General features: G+C 48.0%; 2 protein-coding genes across 4 annotated transcripts in view; one reads left to right on the forward strand and one right to left on the reverse strand.

The window, feature by feature from the left end:
* Positions 1 to 670: 670 nt before the first annotated feature.
* Positions 671 to 25,151, reverse strand: TAF5 (TATA-box binding protein associated factor 5). Of its 2 annotated transcripts, none has more exons than XM_050958000.1 (10): positions 24,623 to 25,148; positions 22,623 to 22,860; positions 14,741 to 15,056; positions 13,501 to 13,664; positions 11,778 to 11,913; positions 10,816 to 10,936; positions 6,101 to 6,230; positions 4,136 to 4,300; positions 3,163 to 3,340; positions 671 to 2,646 (listed from the first exon to the last, which is right to left on the reverse strand). In XM_050958000.1, exons 1-10 carry the CDS (start codon positions 25,110 to 25,112, stop codon positions 2,422 to 2,424), a joined length of 2,163 nt encoding a protein of 720 aa, XP_050813957.1. In that variant the 5' UTR covers positions 25,113 to 25,148; the 3' UTR covers positions 671 to 2,421. The 2 variants fall into 2 exon arrangements, with proteins under 2 accessions (XP_050813957.1, XP_050813960.1); XM_050958003.1 differs by having other exon boundaries at positions 2,548 to 2,646; positions 6,165 to 6,230; positions 24,623 to 25,151.
* Positions 25,152 to 25,976: 825 nt separating this feature from the next.
* Positions 25,977 to 27,090, forward strand: part of PCGF6 (polycomb group ring finger 6) — a 48,048-nt gene continuing 46,934 nt past the window's right edge. Inside the window, exon 1 of one of the 2 annotated variants that reach the window (XR_007775029.1) lies at positions 25,977 to 26,347. Coding sequence is in view for 1 of the 2 variants with exons in the window: in XM_050958202.1 (XP_050814159.1) it covers positions 26,069 to 26,347 (279 nt within the window). In the remaining variant the exon portion in view is untranslated. The remainder of the gene's footprint in view (positions 26,348 to 27,090) is intronic. The other variant, XM_050958202.1, reaches the window with a different exon arrangement.

Genomic DNA, 27,090 nt, shown 5'->3' on the forward strand with positions numbered 1-27,090 from the left:
GTCATAAACAGATAAGAAAAGTTAATAGCACAGAAGTACTTTATATCTCTTTGACTGTAAAGGGTTAACAGGTTCAGTAAGCCTGGCTGTCACCTGACCAGAGGACCAATCAGAGGACAGGATACTTTCAAATCTTGAGGGAGGGAAGTTTGTGTGTGTGCTGTTAGTTTTTGGTTGTTGTTCACTCTGGGGGCTCAGAGGGATCAGATGTGCAACCAGGTTTCTCTCCAATCTCCCTGATACAGTTTCTTATAGATCCAGAATAGTGAGTACGAGGTAGATAAAGCGTGTTAGGCTTATGTTTGTTTTCTTTATTTGCAAATGTGCATTTGGCTGAAAGGAGTTCAAATTGGTATTTTGCTGAAAAGATTTTAATTTGTACTTGTATACTTAGGCTGGGAGAGTATTCCCAGTGTCTATAGCTGAAAGACTCTGTACCTATTCCATTTTTTTAAATTTACAAAGAATTTTTACTTTTTCTTTCTTTAATTAAAAGCTTTTCTTGTTTAAGAACCTAATTGTTTTTTATTCTGGTGAGACCCCAGGGGACTGGGTCTGGATTCACCAGGGAATTGGTGGGAGAAAGGAGGGAAGGGGGAGAGAGAGGCTAAATTCTCTCTGTGTTAGGATTACTTTCTCTCTCAGGGAGAATCTGGGAGGGGAAGAGAGAAGGAGGGGGGAAGGTGGATTTTCCTCTCTGTTTCAGGATTCAAGGAGTTTGAATCACAGTGATCTTCCAGGGTAACCCAGGGAGGGGAAGTCTGGGAGAGGCAACGGTGAGGGAAAGGGTTTACTTTCCTTGTGTTAAGATCCAGAGGGACTGGGTCTTGGGGGTCCCCAGGCAAGGTTTTGGGGGGACCAGAGTGTACCAGGCACTGGAATTCCTGGTTGGTGGCAGCGCTATGGGTACTAAGCTGGTAATTGAGCTTAGAGGAATTCATGCTGGTACCCCATCTTTTGGACGCTAAGGTTTAAAGTGGGGATTTATACCATGACAGCGCCCTAGGCACATGGCAATTTCGCCGCCCCGCGCCTCCAGTGGAGCTGCCGCAGTCGTGCCTGCGGGAGGTCCACCGGAGCCGCGCGAGCAGCTGACCGTCCACAGCCACGACTGCGGCAGCTCCACCAGAGCCGCGCGAGCAGCCGACCGTCCACAGCCATGACTGCGGCAGCTCCACCGGAGCCGCCTGCCACCCCCTCCAGCAAAACGCCACCCACCAATAATCCTGGCGCCCTAGGCGATTGCCTAGGCCGCCTAAATGCAAGTAAGCACTGGCCCTGACTGCAGGAAAAGTCCTGCCCAGCCCCAGGATGGAGCATGCTCAATTGCAATGGCATATGCAGTCTGGTTGGCACACAGAAGCTGAGGGGATGGAACATGCGCATTGCAGCTGGAATCTCTGGAGAATAATGCTCCCAAGCCTTTAACACACTTCTACTGAACATGCACGAACTGAGATTTTACAGAGGCTTATAGCTTGGCAAAATTAGGGCAAATTTTCACAGGGATGGCAAAAGGCAACTCCCTGACACAAAAATGACTCCCCGCCAAATTCCAAGCTCTTCTCCAGAGCATAGGACTAATGCTTCTCTGTGAAACAGTTGTAAGAATTTTAACATGGGCTAAACATATTTTTCTCTAGTCTCATTCTTGTAAACAGCCATTTTCACTGAAAATGGTCAGCCGGAGGAGAGAGTATAGAAAACTTGAGCTTGAACAACTGAAGACTGGCAAAGTTATAAGCAACTGAAAACATGGTTTTATAATGGAAAGAGTTAGGCAGCCTTAACTATATGCAATGCTACCAGCTATTAAAATTTTTGTTTTAAACAAACATGATTGCAAACACTGCTAAGCATTCCTGTTCTTTACATACCAACCCATTTATACAGACTAAAATGTCCTTCATCGTGAAATATTAGCATTTTTTTACTTATTCAGAAAGCCCAGACACATTTTGTGCTGATCACTGCCTGGAGACCCAGGGTTGCTGCTCAACATCTGCAAAGGAAGTATTTTCAAACTCCACTGAAGCAACTGCTGAATTATTAGAAGTTTTCAGAAGGAAATTCAGCTGCTAACTAAATAAGCCAAAGAAATTCAGTCTGATAAAGAAAAGGAATATTTAGTTTTAACAGGGGCTCAGCTTTAGAGGAGGGTTGGTCTTAGGGTTACAGCACAGTACTGAACGGTTTCCCATTCTACCACAGAATTCTAGTAGTTTCTTGCTTAAGTAAGTTAACATCTGTGCCTCAGTTCTGAGCTGCGGTCAGGAATCATACTTGGCTGCCCTACAAAGTTGCTAATACAAAATTGTAAAGTATAACTTCATAACTGCAAAATATTGGTCAGTAAGCGGTAGTCTGATCCTTCACAATGAGGACGACAGATTTGGATAGCTCAGTCACACAAAATCATCATTATTCTAGTATTTTTTTTCCAATGAACAAAAGCACAAGCCTCATACCTGATGCTAAAATTTCCCCATCTCTACTGAATCTGAGTGCGTAGACTGTATCAGTGTGCCCTTTCAACTCTCCCACCATCAAACCATGGCCAATATCCCAGAGAAGCACTCTTCCATCTGTTGCTCCGGTAGCCAGGAATCGTCCATTAGGAGAAAATGCCAGTGAATGAATTGGTCCCTGTAACAAAAAAATCCAGTTGGAGAGTAAACAGTTAGACAAGTCTACTTGCATTCAAAAAAGAGTCAAGCTGTATTAATTTCAAACCTTTGCCCCCCAAATTAAACATAAGTGTGTTTAACATATAGTAACTGAGCCACTGGTCATCTTTTTCTTTGCAGCAGTCCTATTTAAATGGCTTGGAATATGCCTACTTAGGAGACTGCTTCTCTTCTTGCTCACATCATCATAGTTGTGATCGGCAAAGGCAATTAAGCCAGATCCCACCCACTTGATTCAAAATAGTCTGAAATTTGTTAACCTTCACGGTGTACTATTTACTTGTGCTTAATAGGAACAGATGTTTGTGAGGGAAGGGAGTTTTGTTTGTTTTTGGGGGGAAGTTAGTCAAAGTATCTAGAGTAACACAGACTTTTTTTGTATATTTTATTAGAAATGTAAATAAAATATACCAACAGGGCACCGACCATGTACTGTTAGGGAAGCACTTTCATCTTGCCTCTGACATTCCTTTACCTTATGTCCAGTGAAGATTCTTACACAGTTCCCATTCAGAACATCCCATAGTCGTACAGTCCTGTCTGCTGAGCCCGTGGCAATATAGTTGGAGTTGGGGTGAAACCGGGTACATGTGACATCAGCAAGATGACCAGCAAATATTCGTAAAGGCTGATAGTGATCTGTAGCCCACAGGCTTAACAGAAGAATAGTTTATAAGAAAAAATGAGACCCCTAGTTAAGCTTGAAATCCTATATGTGGCGAGAGAGATATGTGCTTATTATGCAGGTGCCTCCAGCTGACCCATTTATGGAGTTAGCAAAAGAGAAGAGAATCCTTCTCCAAAACAAAGCAAAAGAAGTGCTCCAACTGTGGCCATCAAAAAAGCAAGTGAAAAGATGCAATAGTTTCTACAAAATGAAGGGATAGGGATATGCAGTTAACCAGATGGTTGGAAAAAAGGGAACACTATCTCTTTAGGGATGCCCCAGCTAATGCTGTCTGTATAGAAAAAGTAAATTAATTAAGACACTTAAATTTTTAAACAATGTGTGATGAAACTCAGTCCCAATAATGGGATGCATGATAGGAAATACCAATTACCACCATCAAGGGGGTACTTAAAAGTCTGTGGAGGGGTGGGGGGAATTTGTATGCAGAGATTTGTACTACTATAAAATCCCAATAGAAAGCCCATCCAGGCAGGGACACTGGAACAGGGGGAGCCAGAGGACCATGGCCCCATCACTTTTAAAAGCATAGCCTTCCCACTTTTTATTGGCTGTAAAGTAGAGCAACAGGAGGCAGGTGTGCAAAGGAGGCTGAGAGGAGTGAGTAGAGAGTGGGGCCTTGGGGAGAAGGGGCAGAGTGAGGGCAGGGCCTCAGGGAGAAAAGGTGGCAATTGGGGACGGGGCCACAATTCAGGCACGGGTGGGAGCCTCCCCACATACTTTTAGCTTGCTTGCACTGCTCCTGCATCCTGGTTCTTACCGAGCCACTCTGTCATGTCCACCTGATACAAAGTAATATCCATAGGGAGAGAACTGTGTATCCCACACTGGATAGTTGTGTCCTTTATATCCCACCAGGCAAGTGAATGTTTGAAGGCTCCACAATCTGACAGTGCCATCCTCTGAACAGGACAAGAGGTAGTTCCTGTTACAGAGCAAAAGAGGAGAAATACAATGTATGGAACTTTGTCAGAATATTGGGTGTATACTGCACAAATAGTGTAAGATTACTAGTGTGTCTGTGATAATTGTACCACTCATTGACCGGCTGTTGCGTGGCATTTGCTGTAGAATCTGAGCCCTCATTGGATTCAGAGACAATTGATACAAGGAGGAGTCCTATTGGGACACTGCATGCAAAGGAAGGGACAATTAATTGTTGATTCTGCTAAATACTGTAAGACAAGTCTACGAGAAAGTGACCATGTCTTTATTAGGGATCCTACTTATCAGTTTGAACCAAAAAACTACCTATAAACCACTTATAATTGGTCATGAATCAGTTTTAAAAATATAATCCTGAACAAAATGACAAAATCCCCTTATAGCGTCTTTCATTAGAATTCATATCCTGTTCACATTCTCCACTCTTAAGTTATAGGTAAGGCTACGTTTTAGTCACGGGTATTTTTAGTAGAAGGAACGAAGAAGTCACTGGCAGTAAACAAAAATTCAGGGCCTGTGACCTGTCCATGACTTGTACTATACCCCTGACTGAATATTGGGAGTGCCCCGGTCCTAGGGAGGGATGGAACAGCCGCCTAGGGCTACGAGTTCTGGGGGGGAGGCCTGGGGGCGACGCGAGTGTGCAGGGGGGGGCGCGAGGGGACCAAGGGCACCGTGAATGGGATGTCCGGGGGATCCATGGGTGCAAGCAGCCCAGGACAACTGCTGATGCTGGAGGGGGCAGGGAGGAGGAGGAGGGGTGGCCGGTCTGGCAGGCTCACTACCCGGCTTCTGGGATAGCCATGACATGTCCCTCCCTAAGCTCCTAGCTCTGCATGCTGCCAGCTCTGCAGCTCCCATTGGCCAGGAACAGAAGCCAATGGCAACTGCGGGGGTGGTGCCTGCAGGCGGAGGCAGCACGCGGAGCTAGGAGCTGAGGGAGGGACATGTTGCTGCTTTTGGGGAGCCCCACCAAGGTATGCACTGCCCCTCCCGTGCCTCAACCTCCAGCCTGCCACCCAGACTCCTCCTGCTGCCAGGGACGGGCACACAGGGGCAGTGCCTGAGCTCCTCGGGCAGCCCCAGAGCCAGACAAACCAGCCGCTGCAGAAGTCATGGAATCTGTGAATTCAGTGACAATCTCACAGCCTTAGTTATAGGCTATAGCATTTCCAGTTCATGCTCTGTGGTGTGTGTTTACATAACAGAGAATAAATGAGTGTTTTAAACCAGTTTCCAATAAACCACCACAGCAATCTTTATAAATGCACACTTTTAAAAATGCCTTCTATGCAAGACTACCACTGCCACGCATTCGGAGAATAAAGGTTAGAGCTATGACGACAGGCAAAGTAGCAAAATTGATGATAGAGAGAGAGGGGGAGAGGTGTGGATATTAGCATAACATGTTTGTCATTCCCATAACTTAAATAAATGCTGCCATAACATTTCTACTCTTTACTATTTACATATTCAGTTAAAATAACTTTCAGATAAGAGTATATAATTAGTGATCATAAGTCCTGAACCTGTAAGGTGCTGAGCACCCTCGACTCCCCCTGACTTCAAGGGGAGTTAAAAATGCTCAGCACCATGCAGCAGATGCACTGACTCTCATAAGATCAGACCTTCACACTCACATGCAAAAGTACCGTTATGAACTGTATGTGCAAGTATGGTCCCAACTTATAGAAAAAGCTGCATTAAGTACATTTATAGCAACAAACATTTCATTAGTACTTAAAAACTATTGTTCTAGGGAATTTTTAAAACATTTTACCTATCAGGACTGAAGCTGGTACCATAGACAGGTCCACTGTGACCATATAAAATCTTCAACTCACTTGCTGTTTTCTCATCCATGATCCTCTCCAAGACATCATCTGATTCTTTGTCTATAAGACCGAGATCTGTAAAATTTCAGAGGTTCCCATTTACAACACACGTGTAGAATTAATCTACGCTGGCTGTCAATTACATTTATACAACAGGTATCAGAGGAGTAACCATGTTAGTCTGGATCTGTTAAAAGCAGCAAAGAGTCCTGTGGCACCTTATAGGCTAACAGATGTATCGGAGCATGAGCTTTCATGGGTGAATATCCACTTCGTCAGTACATGTACATGCATCCGACGAAGTGGGTATTCACCCACGAAAGCTCATGCTCCAAAACGTCTGTTAGTCTAAAAGGTGCCACAGGACTCTCTGCTGCATTTATACAACAATAAACGTATGATTTAAGCACAATATATTGTCCTTCTCGGTGTTCGTTGCAAGTATGAAGTGGACAAAAGATCCTTCTTATTTTCATAGACAACTAATATTCAACACCAGCTACAAAATATCAGGAATGTTTAGGCTAGAGTAGCCTGTAGGTTTTAGGCTCAAAGTTACATCGCGCACAAATATAGGCAATTTCTTGAAGACTGCTGTGAAGGAAACAGTAATTAAGATGATTCAAGTGAGAACCTTTAGGTTACAGCTTTGAAGGATCTGAAGAAGGCCATAGGTCCTTCACCTCTGAATGTGATATGCTACCCTATATAACCACCACTGAAAAGAAAAAATGCAAATATATTTCTGCATGGGGATATTATACTATAAGCATGCATTTTCAGAAGACATTTTAGAATTGTTTTGAACCTTATTTCCAGATAGCCATTCTGTTTTGTACACTTCACCAAGAACATCTAAAATTAGTTTAACCCTCTGAAAAGCCATTTCTGATCTATCCACCATTCAGTCTCTGTCCTAAAAGACTGATATCCTATCGAAGAGTCCAGATATCTATATCTCTCCTTAGAAAGGTTTAAACTACCTGCCACTCACCCATGTTTTTAGATTTCAAGAACTTTTTATTGATAGCTACACATGCCCAACGTAAGTAGTTAGCTTTCAGTCTATAAGTTACCGACTGAGACCTCAGTCTTTCATCACTTAAGCAACATGGATAAGAAATCTTCCTTTGGCACTCTGCGCCTCTACAAAACGATAAGCCTGACCACAATCTGACCAGACCAAGCCTCCTGCAAAACACAAAATCTGATTTTTCATAGTAGTTACAAGATATCCAAATTCAGTGTACAATTCCTATAAATGTAGGGCTGGAAGGGACCTCAAGAAGTCATCTAATCCATCCCCACACTCTAAGTCAGGATTAAATATATCTAGACAACACCTGATTGTTCTTTGACTAACGTGTTCTTAAAAACTTCCAAATGACAGGGACCCCACAACCTCTCTACATAACCAGTCCCAGTGATTAACTATCCTTATAGTTAAGTTACATATTAAAAAGTTTTTCTTAAGTCTCCCTTACTGCAAATTAAGCCAATTATTTCTTGTCCTAACCTCAGTGTATATGGAGAATAATTGATCACTGTCCTCTTTATAATAGGCTTCAGATACATAAAATGTTATCATGTCCTTTCCCGTCATCTCCTCTCTATACTAAACACACAATTCTTTCAACTTTTCCCCATCGGTCAGGTTTTCTAACCCTCTTATTTTCATTGCTCCCCTTTGGACTATCTCCAATTTGTTCATATCTTTCTTAGCTGTGTAGGATGTAATACGTAGAATATATATTTTAGATGTTGGGACACGTGAAAAGATGCCTGCTTGTCTAGCAAGGTAAGAGAACAGCCAGGTAAAAAGCTGAGTGAGCAACCTGATCAGGAAAACAACTGAATTAGCAAACTAATCTTAGTGCTAGGCAGAAAAAGTGTTTATATAATACAGGGGTCAGCAACCTTTCAGAAGTGCTGTGCCGAGTCTTCATTTATTCACTCTAATTTAAGGTTTTGCATGCCGGTAATACATTTTAATGTTTTTAGAAGGTCTCTTTCTATAAGTCTATAATATACAACTAAACTGTTGTATGTAAAGTAAACAAGGTTTTCAAAATGTTTAAGAAGCGTCATTTAAAATTAAATTAAATGGCTGATCTTACACCGCAAGCCTGCTCAGCTCACTGCCAGACTGGGGTTCAGTACACCTAATCTGGCAGCGGGCTGAGCAGGCCTGCGGCCGGGACCCCAGACCAGGCGCGAGGTTCAGGGGTCAGGGCAGAGGCCTGGGGGAGGGAGTTCAGGGCAGAAGGCTGGGGTGGGGGCAGTTCAGGGATCAGAGCAGAGGGCTAGGGCTGTGGGGATGCAGGGCAGAAGGCTGGGTGTGTGTTGGGGTGGGGGTGGGGTTCAGGGCAGAGAGCCTGAGGTGTAGGAGGTGCAGGGCAGAAGGCTGTGTGTGTGTGGGTTCAAGGGTCAGGGCAGAGGGCTGGGGGTATGGGGGCTGCACGGCAGAAGGCTGAGTGTGTGGGAAGGTCAGGGCAGAGGGCTGGGGGGTATGGAGGTACAGGGCAGAAGGCTGAGTGTGTGTAGGGGGGTCAGGGCAGAGGGCTGGGCTCACAGGGGTGCTCCCAGCCCCCTGCCCTGAGCCGCTCATGGCAGGGGGCTGGAAGGGATGTGCCCTGTTCCACCCCCTTCCCCAAGGCCCTGTCCCTACACCTCTCGCTATCTCCTCTACGGAGCTGTGTCCCCTCCCTCTCCCACTCGCAAAGGCCATCAGCTGATTGGCTCAGCGACAGAGAGGGGGCAGGGCAGGAAAGCACCACGCTGGGGGAAGAAGCGGGGGAGGGAGAAGCTTGGCTGCTGCAGAACCAAGCTTCTGCCTCCTGCCCCCACAGGGGAGACCGGTAGTCGCGGGAGCTGAGTGGGGCGGGGGGCCGGGACCGCGGCAGGCAGCTGCATGCTGCTCAAAATGGGCTCGCGTGCCATGTTTGGCACGTGTGCCGTAGGTTGCCAACCCCTGATATAATATATAGTGAATAACCTTGTAACAACGTATTTAAGTGACCACCTGAATGTGGGTGTGCCCATGCATATAACCCTATTGTGCCCCATTTCAGTGGACTGATCACTCACTGAAGCAGCAAATAAACAATATACTTCTTCAGCTCAAGTCTGTCTGTGAACCTATGCATTCTGGGTAGCGGAGAAAGAACTAGTCAAAGAAGTGGTACCTAAAACTGGCCACAATACTCCAGCTGAAGGCTCACCAATGCCAAGTAGAGTTGGACAATTACATCCTGTGTCTTACCGACCACATGTGTTAAAACATTCCAGAATGACATTTGTCTTTTTTGCAGCAGCATGACATTGTTGAGTCGTATTTAATGTGTGGTTCACTATAACCCAAGATCCTTTTCTGAACTTCCATTGGCTAGTCAGTTATTCCCCATTTTGCATTTGTGCTGTTGATTTTTCCTTCTTAAGTGCAGTACTTTGCATGTCTTTACTGAATTTCATCTCTTTGATTTCAGACCAATTCTCCAATTTATCAAGATCATTTTGAATTCTAATCCTCTCCTCCAAAGTGCTTGCAAGCCTTCCCAGCTTGATATCATCTGCAAATTTTACATCTGTATTCTACTCCACCATCCAAGTCATTAATGAAAATAATTACGGTTGTCAAGCAATTTAAAAAAATTAATCATGATTAAGCATGATAAAAAAAATTATTCACAATTAATTGCAGTTTTAATTGCACTGTTACATAATATTAGAATACCATTTATTTAAATATTTTTTGGGGAGGTCTTATAGGCTATGGGCTGGGGGTGCATGGGGCTCCAGCCCCCTGCCCCGGAGCTATGAGCTAGGGCTGCTTCAGCCCCCCACCACCGATGCCTCCTGCCCCACCCACAGGTTTAACGATTAACATGTTCAAAATATTAACACGTTAATTTTGCCATCAGTTAATCACAGGTATTAACTGCGATTGACAGCCCTAGAAAATATTGACTCGCACTGGACCCACGACAGATCCTTGTAGGATCTTACTTGATATGTCCTCTCAATTTAACAAGTGAACCATTGATAACTGCTCTGAGTACTCTTTTTCAAGCAGTTGTGTACCCACTTTACAGTAATTTCATCTAGACCATAATTCCTTAGATTGCTTATGAAAATGTCCTGTGAGACTGTCAAAAGCTTTACTAAACTCAAGCGCTCTCATGTCTATTGCTTTCCTCATCCATTACACTGGTAACCCTGGTAAAGGAAGACATTAGGCTGATTTGGCACGATTTGTTCTTGAAAAAGCCATGTTGGCTTTTACTTATCACCTTATTATTCAGCAAGGTATGAAAGCATCTAAATATCTTAGTGAATCAGGGCCATAAACCAAGCTATATTCCCTCTTCTCAACTTCCTAATGCATCTTATCTATTCTGTGTCTACCTTAGATTGTAAACTCTTTGGAAAAGAAGCGTCTGGATTTTGTGTCATGTATATATGAAACACAGTCTGCATTTAAATAATATATATATACACACACACACACTATCCACTTTAAAAGCTGAAGTCAACCTGACCACTTCCAACAATTTAAGAAAGCCATTATGATATCAGCATCTCTCTCTGCACAGGTTGCACAAAACTGACAAAACTATCAGAATTAATACTTAAGATAAACATGTCTTATTGTCTTCATTACCTGCTGCTGATTTCACGCTGCGTAGCTTTTTTGGTGTCACAGACCATACTCTTACAGTGGAGTCAGCAAAGCCTCCTACAATCATGCTAGAGTCATCAGTGACATCCACTGCAGTAAGACCCTGTACACAAAACAGTCACTTTATTTTAAGTTTTGATGAGGAGAGGAGATGTATAACAAAGTTCAAGCACTAGACAATCTTGCCATTAATATTAAGAGTATTAACTACCTTAGTTCTGCATAAACTATGTGAATTATTCCAAGACAAACTGGACAAAAAAATACAGGTATATGAAACAATAACTACAGCTAATATGGTTAGGCCATTTAAAATAAAGATATTTTATAAAAAGACTCATTTAATAAGCCACAGCAATGTTGTTCCCCAGAACTGTAGTACAATGGATCTGCAGAATTCATGATCACTCACTTGTAAGAAAACCCCAGCACCCCACCTAAAAAGTGAAAGGGAAGAGAGAAGGAATGTAGAAATGCCTAAACAAAGGAGTGCAGTATTAAGATAGTCTAAGGAAATCTTTGAACAGAGCTTCCCTTTTTACAGGGTTTTAAGTCTAAACTTTCAATTGCATTATATTTTATTGAAAATTAGTTACAAAATTCCTTGTTTCAACTAGTAACATTATTACTACACTCAACATTATTTTCCCTCGGTAATTCTCATCAAATCTATTCAAAATACTTCTCAGCAAGGTCAGTGTAAAATATACAAGTTTGCCCCAGGCATGTAAGTGCTTGCAAGTTTATGGTCTCAATATTAACTGAGAAGAATCTTTACCAGACAGCAAAGAGACTACTTAATATTTGATTCAGCCACAGTATCAAACTGAATTCTCTCTGCAGAACCACATTATGGCTTCCTTTTTCCTTACCTCAGATATTTTGTGGTTTCAGCCACCACTTTTCCCTCCCTTTTTCATACCACCCCAGCTACCCTTGCTGACCTGGTAGGCATTAAGGAATGTGTAGAAACAGATGGAAGGCAAACATTCTGGACCAAGACGCACACGTTTTGTGGCTTCCTTCATATTCATTATTTTATCCAGCTTGTCAGAGTCTTTCAGTTCAGGAAGAGGAATTCTATGAGAAGAATGCATCTTGTGAAGCAGGAATGCCTACATATTGTGAATTAAATATGGTATATGGAACCCTCCCCTCAAAGGACAGCAAGGCCCAGGCACCTTAGTGTCAGAATGAATGACAGGAGGAATTTAACAATAAAAAAGGAGGTCTGGAGGAACTGACTAATGAGAAAAGATTAAAAGAATTAAATACCTGTAATTTAAAGAGAACTATAAAATGGGGAGGTATCAGTTGGAAGAGAAAGAGGAAAATAATCAATACACTCAGATCTACCACAGGATAACTACGAGCCACCAATGTGACGCAGACATGAAAAGGGCTAATGTAATTCTAGGATGCATCAGGCGAGGTATTGCCAGTAGGGATAGGGATGTGTTCCCACAAGTCACTGATGAGCCTCATCTGGAATAATTTTATACAATTCTGGTCTCCCATGTTTAAGAAAGATGAATTCAAAGTGGAACAGGCACAGAGAAGGGCTACTAGGATGATCAAAGGAATAGAGAACCTACCTTACAAGAGGAAAGTTAACATCTTGGCTTGTTTAGCCTAACAAAACAAAGGATGGAGGGAGGAAGAAAAATATGATTGCTCTTTATAAATACATCAGAGGAATAAACACCAGGGAGGGAGAGGAATTATTTAAGGTATGGGCTATTGCTGAATATAACTGGCCATCAATAAATTTAGGTTTGAAATTAGACAGATTTCTAACTATCAGAGGAGTGAATTTCTAGAAAAGCCTTCCAACAGGAGTAGTGAGGGGAAAAAAACCTAGCTAGTCTTAAGACTGAGTTTGATAAGTTTATGGAGGGTATGGTATGAGATTGCCTACAATGGCATATGGCCCATCCACGACTTCTATTAGCAAACATCTCCAACGGCAGGAGAGATGCATGAGATGCGGAGGGCTGTGCATCACTAAAGAATTCTCTCTCACGTGTCTGGCTGGTGGGTCTCACCCACATGTTCAGAGTCTAACTGATCACCATATTTGAGGTTGGGAAGGAATTTTCCCCCAGGTAAGTTTGGCAGAGACCCTGGAGGGGGTTTCACCTACCTCTCAGTTTGGGACACTGGTCACTTGCTGATTTGAACTAGAGCAAATGGTAGATTCTCTGTAACTTGAAGTCTTTAACTCAAGATTTGAGGACTTCAGTAACTTAGCCAGAAGTTATAGGCCTACTAGAGGAGTGGGTGGGTCAGGTTCGGTGGCTTGCAACATGCAGAAGGTCAGTCTATGAAGAAGAGGGTAAAATGAGGGAGGGGATCTGATAACTATGAATACTTGAAGGATCTAAACATGGAGGGTGAGGTATTGCTTAGAGTGATCTGAAGAGGCTACTGGATAATGGCATGAAGCATTAATAAGGACAATTTAATAAGGAAGTCTAGAAAACTTCACAATGGTGAGGTCTTTTGGGTTGTGGAATACATTTCCCAAGGGAAACGATGGAAGCCTCATTGCTGGGCCTATTTAAAACTAGACTGAACAAACCACTAGAGAAAGTATATGGAGCAATCCAGAATTGGTAGAGAATAGACTAGAATTATCAGAAATATTCATGCATATTTCTAAGTTACCTGGTTTGTGGAGGAGCATTTGGGTCTTGCTTTTTACTTTTTGATCCCATGCTCTCTCTTTTAGGTTTTTTCTTTTTTGGTTTTCCTTCCTCATTCTCCCCCTCTTCATCTTCATCATCCAAAGGCACCTCAATCTCTGGTTCTTTTAATAAGCCAAAGAAAACCTGCAACCCAAGAGAGGAGTCGGTCATGTAACAAAAAACCTTTGCATTATTTTTCTCAATAAAAATAATCCTTATATGAAACGAGTTTACGTAGCAGCAAATTAATGAACAGTATCTAGCCTCTTTGAATCTAAGGTAGTAAAAAGATGGAACTTCACTACTGGTTAGTCTAACCAGTTTGTGACAGTGTATATGGTACATTTCACTATCATACTACTGGGCAACTAATCCTGAGATGCTGAGCACCTTAAATTCCCTTTCATTACCTCTTTGCACTTCTCTGAAAGCCAAATATTTACAGTCTAGGTTACACTTAACACCCATATAGCTCTTGATATTTTCAAAACTGTACAATTTATCCTCACGCTAACTACTGGTGGCAAGCATGATCTCCATTGTACAGGTGAGGAAGTTCAAAATCAAGCATTGCTCCAAGTATTTTTTCACATAATGCAGTCAACCTGTGGAACTCCTTGCCAGATGATGATGTGAAGGACAAGACGATAACAGTGTTCAAAAAAGAACTATATAAGTTCATGGAGGATAAGTCCATCAATGGCTATTAGCCAGGCAGGAAGGGGATGGTGTCCTTAGCCTGTTTGCCAGAAGCTGGGAAAGGGCAACAGAGGATGGGTCACTTGATGATTACCTGTTCTGTTCATTCCCTCTGTGGCAACTGGCATTGGCCACTGTCGGAAGACAGGATAATGGGCTAGATGGACCTTTGGCCTGACCCAGTATGGACGTTGCTATGTTCTTAAAGCCAGACATGTAACCAGAGGCAAAGCCAGTATAAAAATTCAGGAGCCAGCCCTGTGTTCAGTTCACTAAACAAGGTTGTCTCTTCCAGTGGTCTGATGGCTTCTCCAGAAACCAGCTACTAAAAGGTGCTTATCAACCTCTTTCCTTCTGCTTCAAAGCTAAGTTCACCAACCTCTCCCATTACCATCCTGGGTGTGTGGCCAGGACTCAGAATCCAAGGGTTCTATTTGCATTAAGGCAATGGTTATATACCCTTCAAACTACTCTACATGCTGCAGTGGTTATAAATCGGCATAACAGGCTTTGTCTCATACCTTTGCTTTATTAGCCTCCCTTTTAGCCTCCCCTGCCAAGCTTCCCACCATAGCATCTATCTGTTGTTTACTGCGCGGCATTCCATCAAAGATATCAATGTACAGATGCTCCTGAACAATGTTCCAGATTTGATTGTTCTGTTTTTCCTGAAGATGCCTCTTTAAGAGTTGATAAGAGTCACGAGAAATGCGCAGCACAAATTTGCTTGTTCGGAAATCCAGCATGGTCTCGTTCCCTTTCATGTGCTCCTTTTTGGTTAAACCAGATAATACACGCAGGTCATCCTGGTAATAACACTCTTGATCCCCATGAAATCTATTAAAGAGACATTAAAACCATATGAAGGATGGTTTATTACAACAATACAATCTCCCAAATACCCACAAATTGTTTACTGCTCAGTAGTACATCTTAATAGGAAGTAATAATATACCTTTATATAGCAACTCATCATTACATATCCCAAAGCACTTTACAAATATATAGGATAACTTCACAGCTGAAGTGAAATTACCTCTGGAATGGAATGTTGCAGCCTTTTACAGCACACAGTAACAACACCCAGCAGTTTACAACAGGAAGTGAAGAATACATTTCTAACAAAAATGCAGTGAGAGTTTCAAGTAGGCAAATTTTACTACCAATATTTATGGCCAGGTCACTGGGACTAACACTACTACTCTGAGGAAAAGTGCCATAGGGATCTTTAATGACCACAAATGATCAGCATCTCTATTGGGTGCTAAACTGAGCTAATTGGTTTTATTTAAAGCAGATTCACATTTTCAATGTAGTTTTCATATCAGACTGCTAAATTTAATAAAAACATGCAGATTTCACATTTTCCAATTGCACGTTTATCAAATCAACATGATTTAATACCTACAAAGTTAACCTAAAGATATAGATTACTACTATTCTTAATATATTTACTGAGAGCACATTATATTTGTGGCTGGGAATACTGCAATTAAGTCTGCAAATCAATTTTTATTGATAATTATCGGGGGGAGGGAATACCCCTTTGGGCTGAAATATTTCAGGCTTGATCTAAATCCAAAGATGAGTTATACTGGAGTGGAGCACGTAAGAGACAAATTCAATCATTTTTCAGACCTTAAAGAGAAATTTAAGACATTTTGGAAACTTATAAAAACATTATTAAAATATCCAACTCTGCATTTTACTAGTTTTCAGTGAGGAGCTGCTGTGAAATTTATCATTTGAAAAAATATTTATAATGTTATAAGTTAAGAAAAATATTTTTATACACATAAAACAACACATCTGACTACATTTTAAGTTGCTTGCAACACTAGTTATATTACTGCAAATATTTATAATACATCCACTACTGTGGCATATGGACATCCTTTAGTTGAATGGTACCCAAAACAGGAAGCATGTATTTTATGACCCTCCATCAGCAAATCCCTGTTCCTGGAGAGGATACATGACCACTGCTAGCCCATTATGAAGATGATCAAAAAATTGTATAACTCTGCAGTGCAAAAGAGATGTTTCGTACATCTATGCTGTACCTTGGACTAAAACATAAGGAGATGTACAACACTTTGCAACATTACATAGTACCACAAAAGACGGTTACTCACCTTTGTAACTGTTGTTCTTCGAGATGTGTTGCTCACATCCATTCCAGTTAGGTGTGCGCGCCGCGCGTGCACGTTCGTCGGAAACTTTTTACCCTAGCAACTCCAGTGGGCCGGCAGGTCGCCCCCTGGAGTGGCGCCGCCATGGCGCCCAATATATATCCCTGCCGGCCCACCTGCTCCTCGGTTCCTTCTTGCCGGCTACTCCGACAGTGGGGAAGGAGGGCGGGTGTGGAATGGATGTGAGCAACACATCTCGAAGAACAACAGTTACAAAGGTGAGTAACCGTCTTTTCTTCTTCGAGTGATTGCTCACATCCATTCCAGTTAGGTGAATCCCAAGCCATACCTAGGCGGTGGGGTCGGAGCGAGAAGTCGCGGCATGGAGCACTGCAGATCCAAAGGCCGCGTCCTCTCTAGACTGCTGGACCAGGGCGTAGTGGGAAGCAAAGGTGTGGACCGATGACCAGGTCGCTGCCCGACAGATTTCCTGGATGGGCACACGGGCGAGGAAAGCCAGCGACGACGCCTGCGCCCTGGTAGAATGCGCAGTCACACGGCCCGTAGGGACATGGGCCAAGTCATAGCAGGTCCTGATGCAGGACGTTACCCAAGAGGATAACCTCTGGGAGGAGATAGGAAGCCCTTTCATGCGGTCCGCTACTGCCACGAAAAGCTGGGGGGATTTGCGGAAGGGCTTGGTCCTCTCCACGTAGAACGCGAGAGCCCTACGGACATCAAGCGAGTGGAGCTGCTGCTCCCTGCCTGAGGAGTGAGGTTTCGGGAAAAAAACCGGAAGGAATATCTCTTGGTTGACGTGGAAGGCTGAGACCACCTTGGGGAGAAAAGCAGGGTGTGGTCTCAGCTGCACCTTGTCCTTGTGGAAGACCGTATATGGGGGGTCTACCACAAGAGCCCGGAGTTCCGACACCCGTCTAGCCGAGGTGATAGCTACTAGAAAGGCCGTCTTCCAAGAGAGGTAAAGCAGGGAGCAAGTGGCTAACGGCTCAAAGGGGGGCCCCATGAGCCGGGACAACACCAGGTTAAGATCCCAGGTTGGAGCAGGGGGACGGACGTTAGGGCATAAACGTTCCAACCCCTTAAGGAATCTAGACACCGTCGGGTGAGAAAAAACAGAGCGACCATCCGCACCCGGATGAAAGGTGGAGATAGCTGCTAGGTGGACTCGCAACGACGATATGGCCAGACCTTGCCCTTTAAGGGACCAAATGTAGTCCAAGATATCGGCTACCGAAACTTCCATAGGGCGGAGATTTCTCTCCACGCACCAACAGGAGAAGCGCTTCCATTTGGCCAAATATGTCGCTCTTGTGGACGGCTTCCTGCTGCCCAAGAGCACCTCCCTCACCGGCGAGGAACAGCGCAGCTCAGAGCCAGTCAGCCACGCAGGAGCCACGCTGCTAGGTGCAGCGACTGCAGGTCCGGGTGACAGAGGGTCCCGTGCTCCTGGGTAATCAGGTCCGGATGAAGGGGCAGGGGAACTGGGTCGGCTATAGTCAGGTCCAGCAGCATGGGGTACCAGTGTTGTCTGGGCCATGCCGGGGCTACCATGATCACGTGAGCCCTGTCCCTGCGTACCTTCAGAAGGACCCTGTGGACCAAAGGGAATGGGGGAAACGCATAGTACAGGTGGGTCGACCACTGGATGAGGAAGGCATCCGCTATCGACCCGGGCTCCCTGCCCTGAAAGGAGCAGAACGCTTGGCACTTCCTGTTCCCCTTGGACGCGAAGAGGTCTACCCGGGGATAACCCCACCTCCGGAAGATGGAGAGGGCGACGTCTGGGCGAAGGGACCACTCGTGTGACAGGAAGGATCTGCTCAATCGATCCGCCAGCGTGTTCCGTACTCCGGGGAGGAAGGAAGCCATGAGGTGAATGGAGTGGGCTACACAAAAGTCCCAGAGTCGTATCGCCTCGTGGCACAGGGAGGAGGATCTGGTGCTGCCCTGCTTGTTGATATAATACATGGTCGTCGTGTTGTCGGTGAACACCGCGACACAGCGACCCTGAAGCTGATGACAGAACGTTTGACAAGCAAGACGGACCGCTCTCAACTCCCGCATGTTGATGTGTAGCCCCACCTCCTCCTGGGACCACAGGCCCTGCGTCCTCAGGGTCCCTACGTGGGCCCCCCAGCCGAGATCTGAGGCATCCGTTGTTAGGGACACCGAGGGCTGAGATGGGTGGAAGGGGAGACTTGCACACAACACTGACTGGTCTAGCCACCAGCCGAGAGAATCTAGGACCCTCTGGGGGATTGTGATTAACATATCTAGCGGCTGTCTTGTCGGCCTGTAATGACTGATGAGCCACAACTGGAGGGGCCTCATGCGGAGCCGAGCGTAATTGGTCACAAAAGTACAAGCCGCCATGTGGCCTAACAGGGTTAGACATGTCCTCACTGACGTTAAGGGGGCTGACCGCAGCCGTTGCACGATCGCCGACAAGGCCTGGAACCGCTGCAATGGCAGCAAGGCCCTGCCCACAGTGGCGTCCAGGACGGCCCCGATGAATTCCACCCTTTGAGTGGGAACCAGGGTGGACTTGTCTGTGTTCACCAAGATGCCCAGAGTGGCGAACATGTCGGTGATCACGCGGACATGGCTGCAGACTTGTTGTTCCGACGTGCCCCGAATCAACCAATCGTCCAGATACGGAAACACGTGGATACGACTGCGCCGGAGCTGCGCCACAACAACTGCCATGCACTTCGTAAACACCCTCGGGGCCGTGGACAAGCCAAATGGGAGGACTGCAAATTGGTAATGAAGAGACCCCACAACGAAGCGAAGGAAACGTCTGTGACGTGGCCAGATAGCAATGTGAAAATACGCGTCCTGCATGTCGAGGGCGGCGTACCAGTCTCCCGGATCCAAGGATGGGATAATGGTCCCCAAGGAAACCATGCGGAACTTCAACTTCACCAGGTACTTGTTGAGCTCTCGCAGGTCGAGGATAGGCCTGAGGCCCCCCTTGGCCTTGGGGATCAGAAAGTAGCGGGAATAAAACCCCTTGCCTTTCTCGTTCTCCGGCACCGCCTCTATAGCTCCTTTGCCGAGGAGCGTCTGCACCTCCTGCCGAAGGAATTGCTCGTGAGAGGGGTCCCTGAAGAGGGACGAGGAAGGGGGGCGGGGAGGAGGAAAATGAAACAAACTGCAGGCGGTAAACCCGACTGCACCGTGCGTAAGACCCAGCGGTCTGATGTTATTAGGGACCACGCCGGGAGGAAAAACGAAAGGCGGTTGGAAAACGGGGGGGAAGGATCCATTGGGGAAACTGTTACTGCGCCCTCGGGCGCACCTTCAAAATGAAGGCTTAGGTCCAGGCGGAGGCTTAGAGGAGCCTTGGTTCTGCCCCCCTTGGTTCCCCGAGTGCCTGCGCCTTCCGTTCCTGCCGCGGCGCCTGTTAAGGTCCTGCCGCTGGCGGAACTGGGGATACGGCCTGCGCTGTTGTTGTTGCTGCGGCCGGAAGGGTCTGCGTTGCGTCACGGGTGTGTGCATCCCAAGTGACCGCATAATGACTCGGTTGTCTTTCAGACTCTTGAGTCTGGGGTCTGTCTTATCCGAGAATAAGCCTTGGCCTTCGAAAGGAAGGTCCTGTATAGTGTGCTGGAGCTCCGGCGGAAGGCCAGAAACCTGCAGCCAGGAGAGGCGACGCATCGTTACACCCGACGCGAGGGTACGGGCAGCCGAGTCCGCAGCGTCCAAAGAGGCTTGCAAGGACGTGCGTGCGACCTTCTTGCCTTCCTCCAAAATGGCCGTAAACTCCTGACGAGCATCTTGTGGCAGCAGCTCCTTGAATTTATCCGCTGCCACCCAGGAGTTGAAGGCGTACCTGCTCAGCAGGGCCTGCTGGTTGGAGACCCTGAGCTGCAGCGCCCCAGCCGAGTACACTTTACGGCCGAGGAGATCCATCCGCCTGGCCTCCCTGGATTTGGGGGCTGGGGCTTCCTGGCCGTGATGCTCTTTATCGTTGACAGATTGGACCACCAGGGAACACGGGGTCGGGTGCACGTGGAGGTACTCGTAGCCCTTAGAAGGAGCCATGTACTTCCTCTCTACGCCCTTCGCGGTGGGAGGAATGGAGGCCGGAGACTGCCCAAATGGTGTTGGCGTTGGCCTGGATGGTTCGGTACGAACGGCAGGGCGACTCTGGTGGGAGCGTCTGCCGAGAGGATGGTCACAATTGGATCCTCTATCTCCGAGACCTCCTCGGCTTGCAGACTCAGATTTTGAGCTACTCGCCTGAGGAGGTCCTGGTGCGCCCTGAGATCCAGCGGGGGGGGGGGGCTGTTGGAGGAGGTCCCAGCCACCGCTTCATCCGGGGAGGAGGATGAGGAGACCCCCGGCAAGAGAGTGTCTAACGGCGGGTCTCCTTCGGCCCTCGCCTCTGCCTCAGGAGCCAAAGCGGAGTCTTGATGCTTGGACCCTTCCTCCCCATCCGGGGAGGGAGGGGGGCGAGACAAGGAGGCTTCAGGTGCCCTGCGCTCCGCAGTCGCCGGCCTAGCAGGGAGCTGTTGGGGGCCCTGGGCCTGATGATATGCCCAGGGTGTCCAGAATCCCCATTGCTGCGGGCCTTGGTCCTGCTGTGGCGGATCGCTGAACAGCGCCGCCTGCCGGTCGGTGCCCAGCGCGTACCCACTGTCCGTCAGCGAGAATACGGACGGCTGTCTGGAGGGCCATGGCGGGGCGGACCCTGGATGGTAAGGGTCCGCGCGGGCCGGTACGGACGATCGTCTCGGTGCCGGGGACCGGTGCCGGGAGTCATATCGGTGCCTGGACCGGGACCGGGTTCTCTCACGGTGCCGGGATCTGGACCGGTACCGGGCGCCGCTTCGTTGCCGGGATCGGGACCTGCCACCAGCTCGGTGCCGGGAGGTCGACCGGGACCGGGACCTGCCACCAGCTCGGCGCCGGGAGGTCGACCGGTGCGGCGAATAAAGTCTGGATCGGCTCCTGGAATCGCGGTGCCGGTGTCGGCGGCTGGAGTCCGACCGCAATCGTCGTGATGTCGACCGGTGCCGCGAGTGCGACCGGTACCGCTGAGGGGAGCGGTGCCGGGACTGCGAGCGGCGGCGGGATCTGGAGCGACCGTGACGTCGGGACCTGGATCGAGAACGTGAGTCCCGGGACGGTGCCGACATCATAGGTTTGCCTCTGGACACGACCCGCACCGGCGGTACCGGGGGTGGCCGCTGAGTGGGCTCAGTCATGGCTATGAGGTCCCGTGCCGAGGCGAAGGTCTCTGGTGTGGATGGCACCACTATCTCAACCCCAGATGTCATGGGGGAGCTTGGCGGCACCGGACTCGACGGACCCGCCGGGCCCGGAGTCGACGGTGCCGGCGGCGCCGCGGCCGATGTTGAGGCCGGGCGCTCCAGTCGGGTCGGCCTAGCCGGAGTAATAGACTTCGACGGCCTAGGCTCTGTCCCCGGTGCCGGAGAAGGTCGGTGCCGGGGAGTCTTCTCGGTGCCGGTGCGATCCGGTGCCGGCGCCGACATCACGGCCTGCGAAGCCGCCGGGTCAAGTGCCGCCTCCATAAGGAGAGTCCGGAGCCTTTGATCCCTCTCCTTCTTAGTCCTTGGCTTGAAAGCCTTGCAGATGCGGCACTTGTCGGATCTGTGCGATTCCCCCAGGCACTTCAGGCACGCGTCGTGGGGATCGCTGGTGGGCATGGGCTTCTTGCAGGCCGCACACTGCTTGAAGCCCGGCGAACCAGGCATGAGCCTGGTGCCGGGTGCCGGGAAGGGCTAAGCCCCCGGCGAAGAACTATTTACAAACTACTTAACTTAACTACTACTATCTACACTTAACAATCTAATTAACAACTACAATAGTGCTAGAGATAAACGATAGAGAACAAGGAGAGCTAGGGACGTGGAGGACAGCTATGCCGCGCTCCACAGTTCCAACGACCGACACGGCGGTAAGAAGGAACTGAGGAGCGGGTGGGCCGGCAGGGATATATATTGGGCGCCATGGCGGCGCCACTCCAGGGGGCGACCTGCCGGCCCACTGGAGTTGCTAGGGTAAAAAGTTTCCGACGAACGTGCACGCGCGGCGCGCACACCTAACTGGAATGGATGTGAGCAATCACTCGAAGAAGAACTACAAATTCTTTTCCTCTCTTCAATTTCCGTTTCATCTTTAAAATGATAAATTAAAATTAAAAAACCTGTGCTAACAGATTTAACCACACAAAAGTGAGGACATAAGAAAGGATGCAAACACATGAAGGTAAACACATTACTTTTCAAAGAAAGACTTGGCTTCATTCTCATGCTGGTTGTAGACCAATTCCAAATACATATGTACAAAGAGAGGATAAAACAACTGGGATAATTCAGCCCGATGACAGTCTAGGGCACACTCAATAAAGTGCTTCAGTCCACTGTAGTATTCCTCGTACAGCGCTGGGTCCCCCTGCTGTTTGTAGGCAGACAACACTGCACTGACATCTGGCTGATCTTCTACAGGAACACCTCCAACTGCAAGTGTCAAGATACACAAGAGTGATTACGTCTGTATATATGAAAGAAAGTGCCTGCAAATATATGGTGGCTAACACTTGCCCTGTGATTGTAATGCACATTCAGAGCACAGAATGAAATGGGTTGTGTAAGTACTGTATGCACATTTATACAAATTTTCCAAAAAACTGGTTATTAACATTCACATCATGGGAGTTCACGAAGTTTAAATCTGAGATGGATGATCTCACATGAATGATAAACTCAATGTTCAATTCTTCCTATCAACTTCCGCTATATTTTGTGTGCTTCATCTGCAACCAGGTTCCATTTAAGTTAGCTTTTATAAATAACTTTAGGGCTTAATTGTACTAAAAACGTGTTTCTATAGAAAAAGGCATTAATAATAGAAAAAAAGTTTTCTTCACTGGTGCTACTGAAATCATTTAGACAAGATAAAGTATTCTCCCTGTTTTGTAAAAGAAAAGACAAACACTGTTTGCACAACTAAAATCATAGAATCATAGACTTTAAGGTCAGAAGGGACCAATATGATCATCTAGTCTGACCTCCTGCACAATGCAGGCCACAATATCTCACCCACCCACTCCTGTATCAAACCTGTGTCTGAGCCACTGAAGTCCTCCTCTTTCCGTCACTGTGTGTGTCATACTACTTTCATACTGTTGTGACCCAGTATAGCCTTCTTTCTACACTGGACCATCCCTCAATAGAGTCCTGTTCAAGGTCTCTGTTGTAATAACCAAAGTCCTCCAGCAGATCGGCCAATGCTACCCAACAGATCTATTCTCCCTCTATATCCAGGAGCTCCCATGACAGCTGAAAAGTTTCAGCGAATAGGGAGAGATTCATCGATGTAGGAGACCGAACTTTCACAGGCCATAGGCAATGGAATTCACTCCCACAAGAGCGAAATAGTGACCATAGATCTAACCACTTTCAGAAATAAATGTCATACTAATTTCTTCCACTTAAGTTATTTAATAATAACTTAAGTCAATAAAAAAACAACTCAAGTTACAGCCAAATAAACTTAATCCAAAATTTGAGCATCCACACGCAGACATGCATCAAAACAACAATAAGTGATTTACAACCAACCTAGATTTTATTTCTAGTTATCATATATGCAAGCTCCAGGAACTGGACAGTTCACCGAACAACCATCTGATAGCAATGATTTTTGTTCACTTGCTAGTGACCCCATACATCGTGGGTGGCTACTTTTTAAACTCTGCTGTTCAGGACAGTTATCCTATCAAAACATTTGCATCACTGCAGCTTTTAAGTACTTATCACAGTACCTGAACACCTTCAGACTGTAACATCACCACCACTACACAACCCATATGTTGGTGCTAAAAATCTCAGCATGCTTTTAATATTCCGTAAAGCTAACACACAAGAGCTCTGATAAGAAAATCAGTTTTATCCCATGAATATCTTGATAGGCAGTAACCCTACCTAGGAGTAAAAGCAAACAAAACCCTCTCTGTTCCTATCCCTTGACTATCAGGTACCCGTTTCTCACTAGGAACTTTCCCCACTCCAGCTGCTGCGTCCCAATCAGATGCCCCTCTAACCGCAGAAAACGCCCTCACCCTTAGCAACCTTTCCAGTGCGACAAGGCAAACAGAGGAGGGGTGACCCCTCCTTTATGCGGTACGCTCAAGGAGGGCGATACCGCCATCCTGGCAGCCCCATCCGAGGTTCCCTCTGCCCCTCCCTCTTCACCTGTCTCCTCCTCCGGGGCTCTCACCTTTCCCCGGCGGCGCCGCTGCAGTCGCAGAGGCACCAGCAGCGACGCCCCCTCCGGCCGCTCCGGAGGCGGCGGCGACCCGGCTGAGCAGCGCCTCACCCCCGGTGGCGTCTGCCTCCCCACCAGGTGTCCCCTGGGCGCCGGGTCCCGCGGGGCTGAGGGCAACGGCGGCCACCTCCTCCCCCAGCAGCCGGGCCTCCCGGCGCAGGATGTCCTCGGACTCGTGGAGGTTGTTGCGACGCAGGAACTGGAGCACGGCCAGGAGGGTCTGCCGGTCCGTGGGGGCGGGAGAGGCGGCCGGACCCGGGGGGGCCGGCTTGGAGGGAGCGGCCTCCCCTCCGCTCCCCGGAGCCGCCACCGCCTCCCCCTCCGCCGGCGCCGTGGTGGGGGGAGCGGCGGGCGGGGGAGCCGGAGGGGGCTGCGGCAGGACACCCCCGTCCGGGTCCGGCTTCACCACCACTTCAGCCGGCTCCTCAGGTACAGCCGCCATCTTGCGCAAGGGCCCCCCATGAACCGGCAGCGGGCCGCCGTCAAACGCCGGCGCGTTTGCGACACTGAAGGCAAAACGGGCGGGAGCCCGGAGCCATTTGCGACGTGGTCGGTGTGGACTTACGGCAGCGGCGTATCGTGCTCTATCAGCGGTCTGTGGAAAGAGATGTCGGCTAGTCCGGGCGTGTTCAAACTGGGGGTCACCAGCTGTCAGCCTCCACCCCAAACCCCGCCTTGCCTCTAGCATTTATAATGTGCTCCTGCAAATTGTTCCAGGAAAGCCCTGTGTGGAGACTGAATGACATACTTTGCCCAGCCCGATAAATTTTCAGGCCAGGGACCAGAGCTGCACTGTCTTCCCAGACGGGGATTGCTTTTTGTCTTCTCCCACTCCCATTTCTTTCCTCTGTCACCATTATTGCTTGCACTATGTGTTAACACAGGGCAGCGTCTGTCCCTATACTGGTGCTGTCTCAAATCTCCCCCTTTTAGTACATCTCAAGACCTGAAGAGCTCTGTGTATACATGAAATCTTCTTTCACTAACAGCATTGGTCCAATGAACGATATTAACTCCCCGACCTTGTCTCTATTAATTTTAAGGGTGGTTAGTAAAATGCTCTCTGGAATGAAGGATTTTGTGACCTGTCTGTTTCCAGGGGATATTTAATGCCCTTTAAGACCCACTTCGTAACTTGACATTTAACTCTTGGCTAATGAAAGGTGGGTTGGCAGAAAAGGCGAAGCAATTTTTAAAACTTCATTTCCCAGCATCCCTTGAGGGTTCATTGCGCATGTGCGCAGTCGCAATCTCATCGAGGCGGAGTACACAATTCCCCGCGTGCTTCATCACGGTTAGCACGCATGCGCACTGTCTCGCTGGCCGAATCGGCGGTACGGCTAGCGAAGAAGGTTGAGGACTACATTTCCCATCGTCCCTTCAGGCGCACCCCCAGCCATGGACATGGAGGTGGATGTAGGCTCTGTGATCTCGGGCCTGTCCGGCGGGGATGGGGCGGGCCTGGGGCCCGGCGAGGAGGAGCTAGAGGTCGGGGGCGCCCCTGGCTGCTCTGGGGCCGGCTCCCTCCAGTTCGATTTTGAGAGGAGCCGCTCTGAATCCAGCGGGGAGGAAGAGGAGGAGGAGCTGGAGGAAGAGGAGTTGGAGGGCGGCCCCGGGGCCCGCTTTGGGGCCTGCCAAGAGGCGGAGGGGGAGCTGGACTCGGACGCTGAGCGTGAGGTAAAGGGTGGGGCCACCGAACACCAAGGCAGGAGCTAGGCAGAGCGGGCGGCGGAGTGTGGTCCAGTCGCGCCTGGAGACGAGGCCCATGTGACCACCAGCCTCACCCAATAGAGACAGCCGCTCCCAGCATGCACCACTCTGCCTGAAGAGCGGGGGGCTTCCCGCTTCATGAGGGGATAGTTCCCAGCATGCACCACTCTGCCTGAAGAGCGGGGGGCTCCGCTTCATGAGGGGATAGTTCCCAGCATGCACCACTCTGCCTGAAGAGCGCCCCCCCACCGCTTCATGAGGGGATAGTTCCCACTCTGCCTGAAGAGCAGGCCCCCCGCTTCATGAGGGGATAGTTCCCAGCATGCACCACTCTGCCTGAAGAGTAGGGCCCCCCTGCTTCATGAGGGGATAGTTCCCAGCATGCACCACTCTGCCTGAAGAGTAGGGCCCCCCTGCTTCATGAGGGGATAGTTCCCAGCATGCACCACTCTGCCTGAAGAGTAGGGCCCCCCTGCTTCATGAGGGGATAGTTCTCAGCATGCACCACTCTGCCTGAAGAGCGGGGCCCCCCCGGCTTCATGAGGGGATAGTTCTCAGCATGCACCACTCTGCCTGAAGAGTAGGGCCCTCCTGCTTCATGAGGGGATAGTTCTCAGCATGCACCACTCTGCCTGAGGAGTGGGGTGCTCTGCTTCATGAGGGGATAGTTCCCAGCATGGACCACTCTGCCTCAAGAGCAGGCCCCCCCG

This window comes from Gopherus flavomarginatus, chromosome 6, assembly GCF_025201925.1.
Source record: "Gopherus flavomarginatus isolate rGopFla2 chromosome 6, rGopFla2.mat.asm, whole genome shotgun sequence".
Classification (NCBI taxonomy): domain Eukaryota; kingdom Metazoa; phylum Chordata; order Testudines; family Testudinidae; genus Gopherus; species Gopherus flavomarginatus.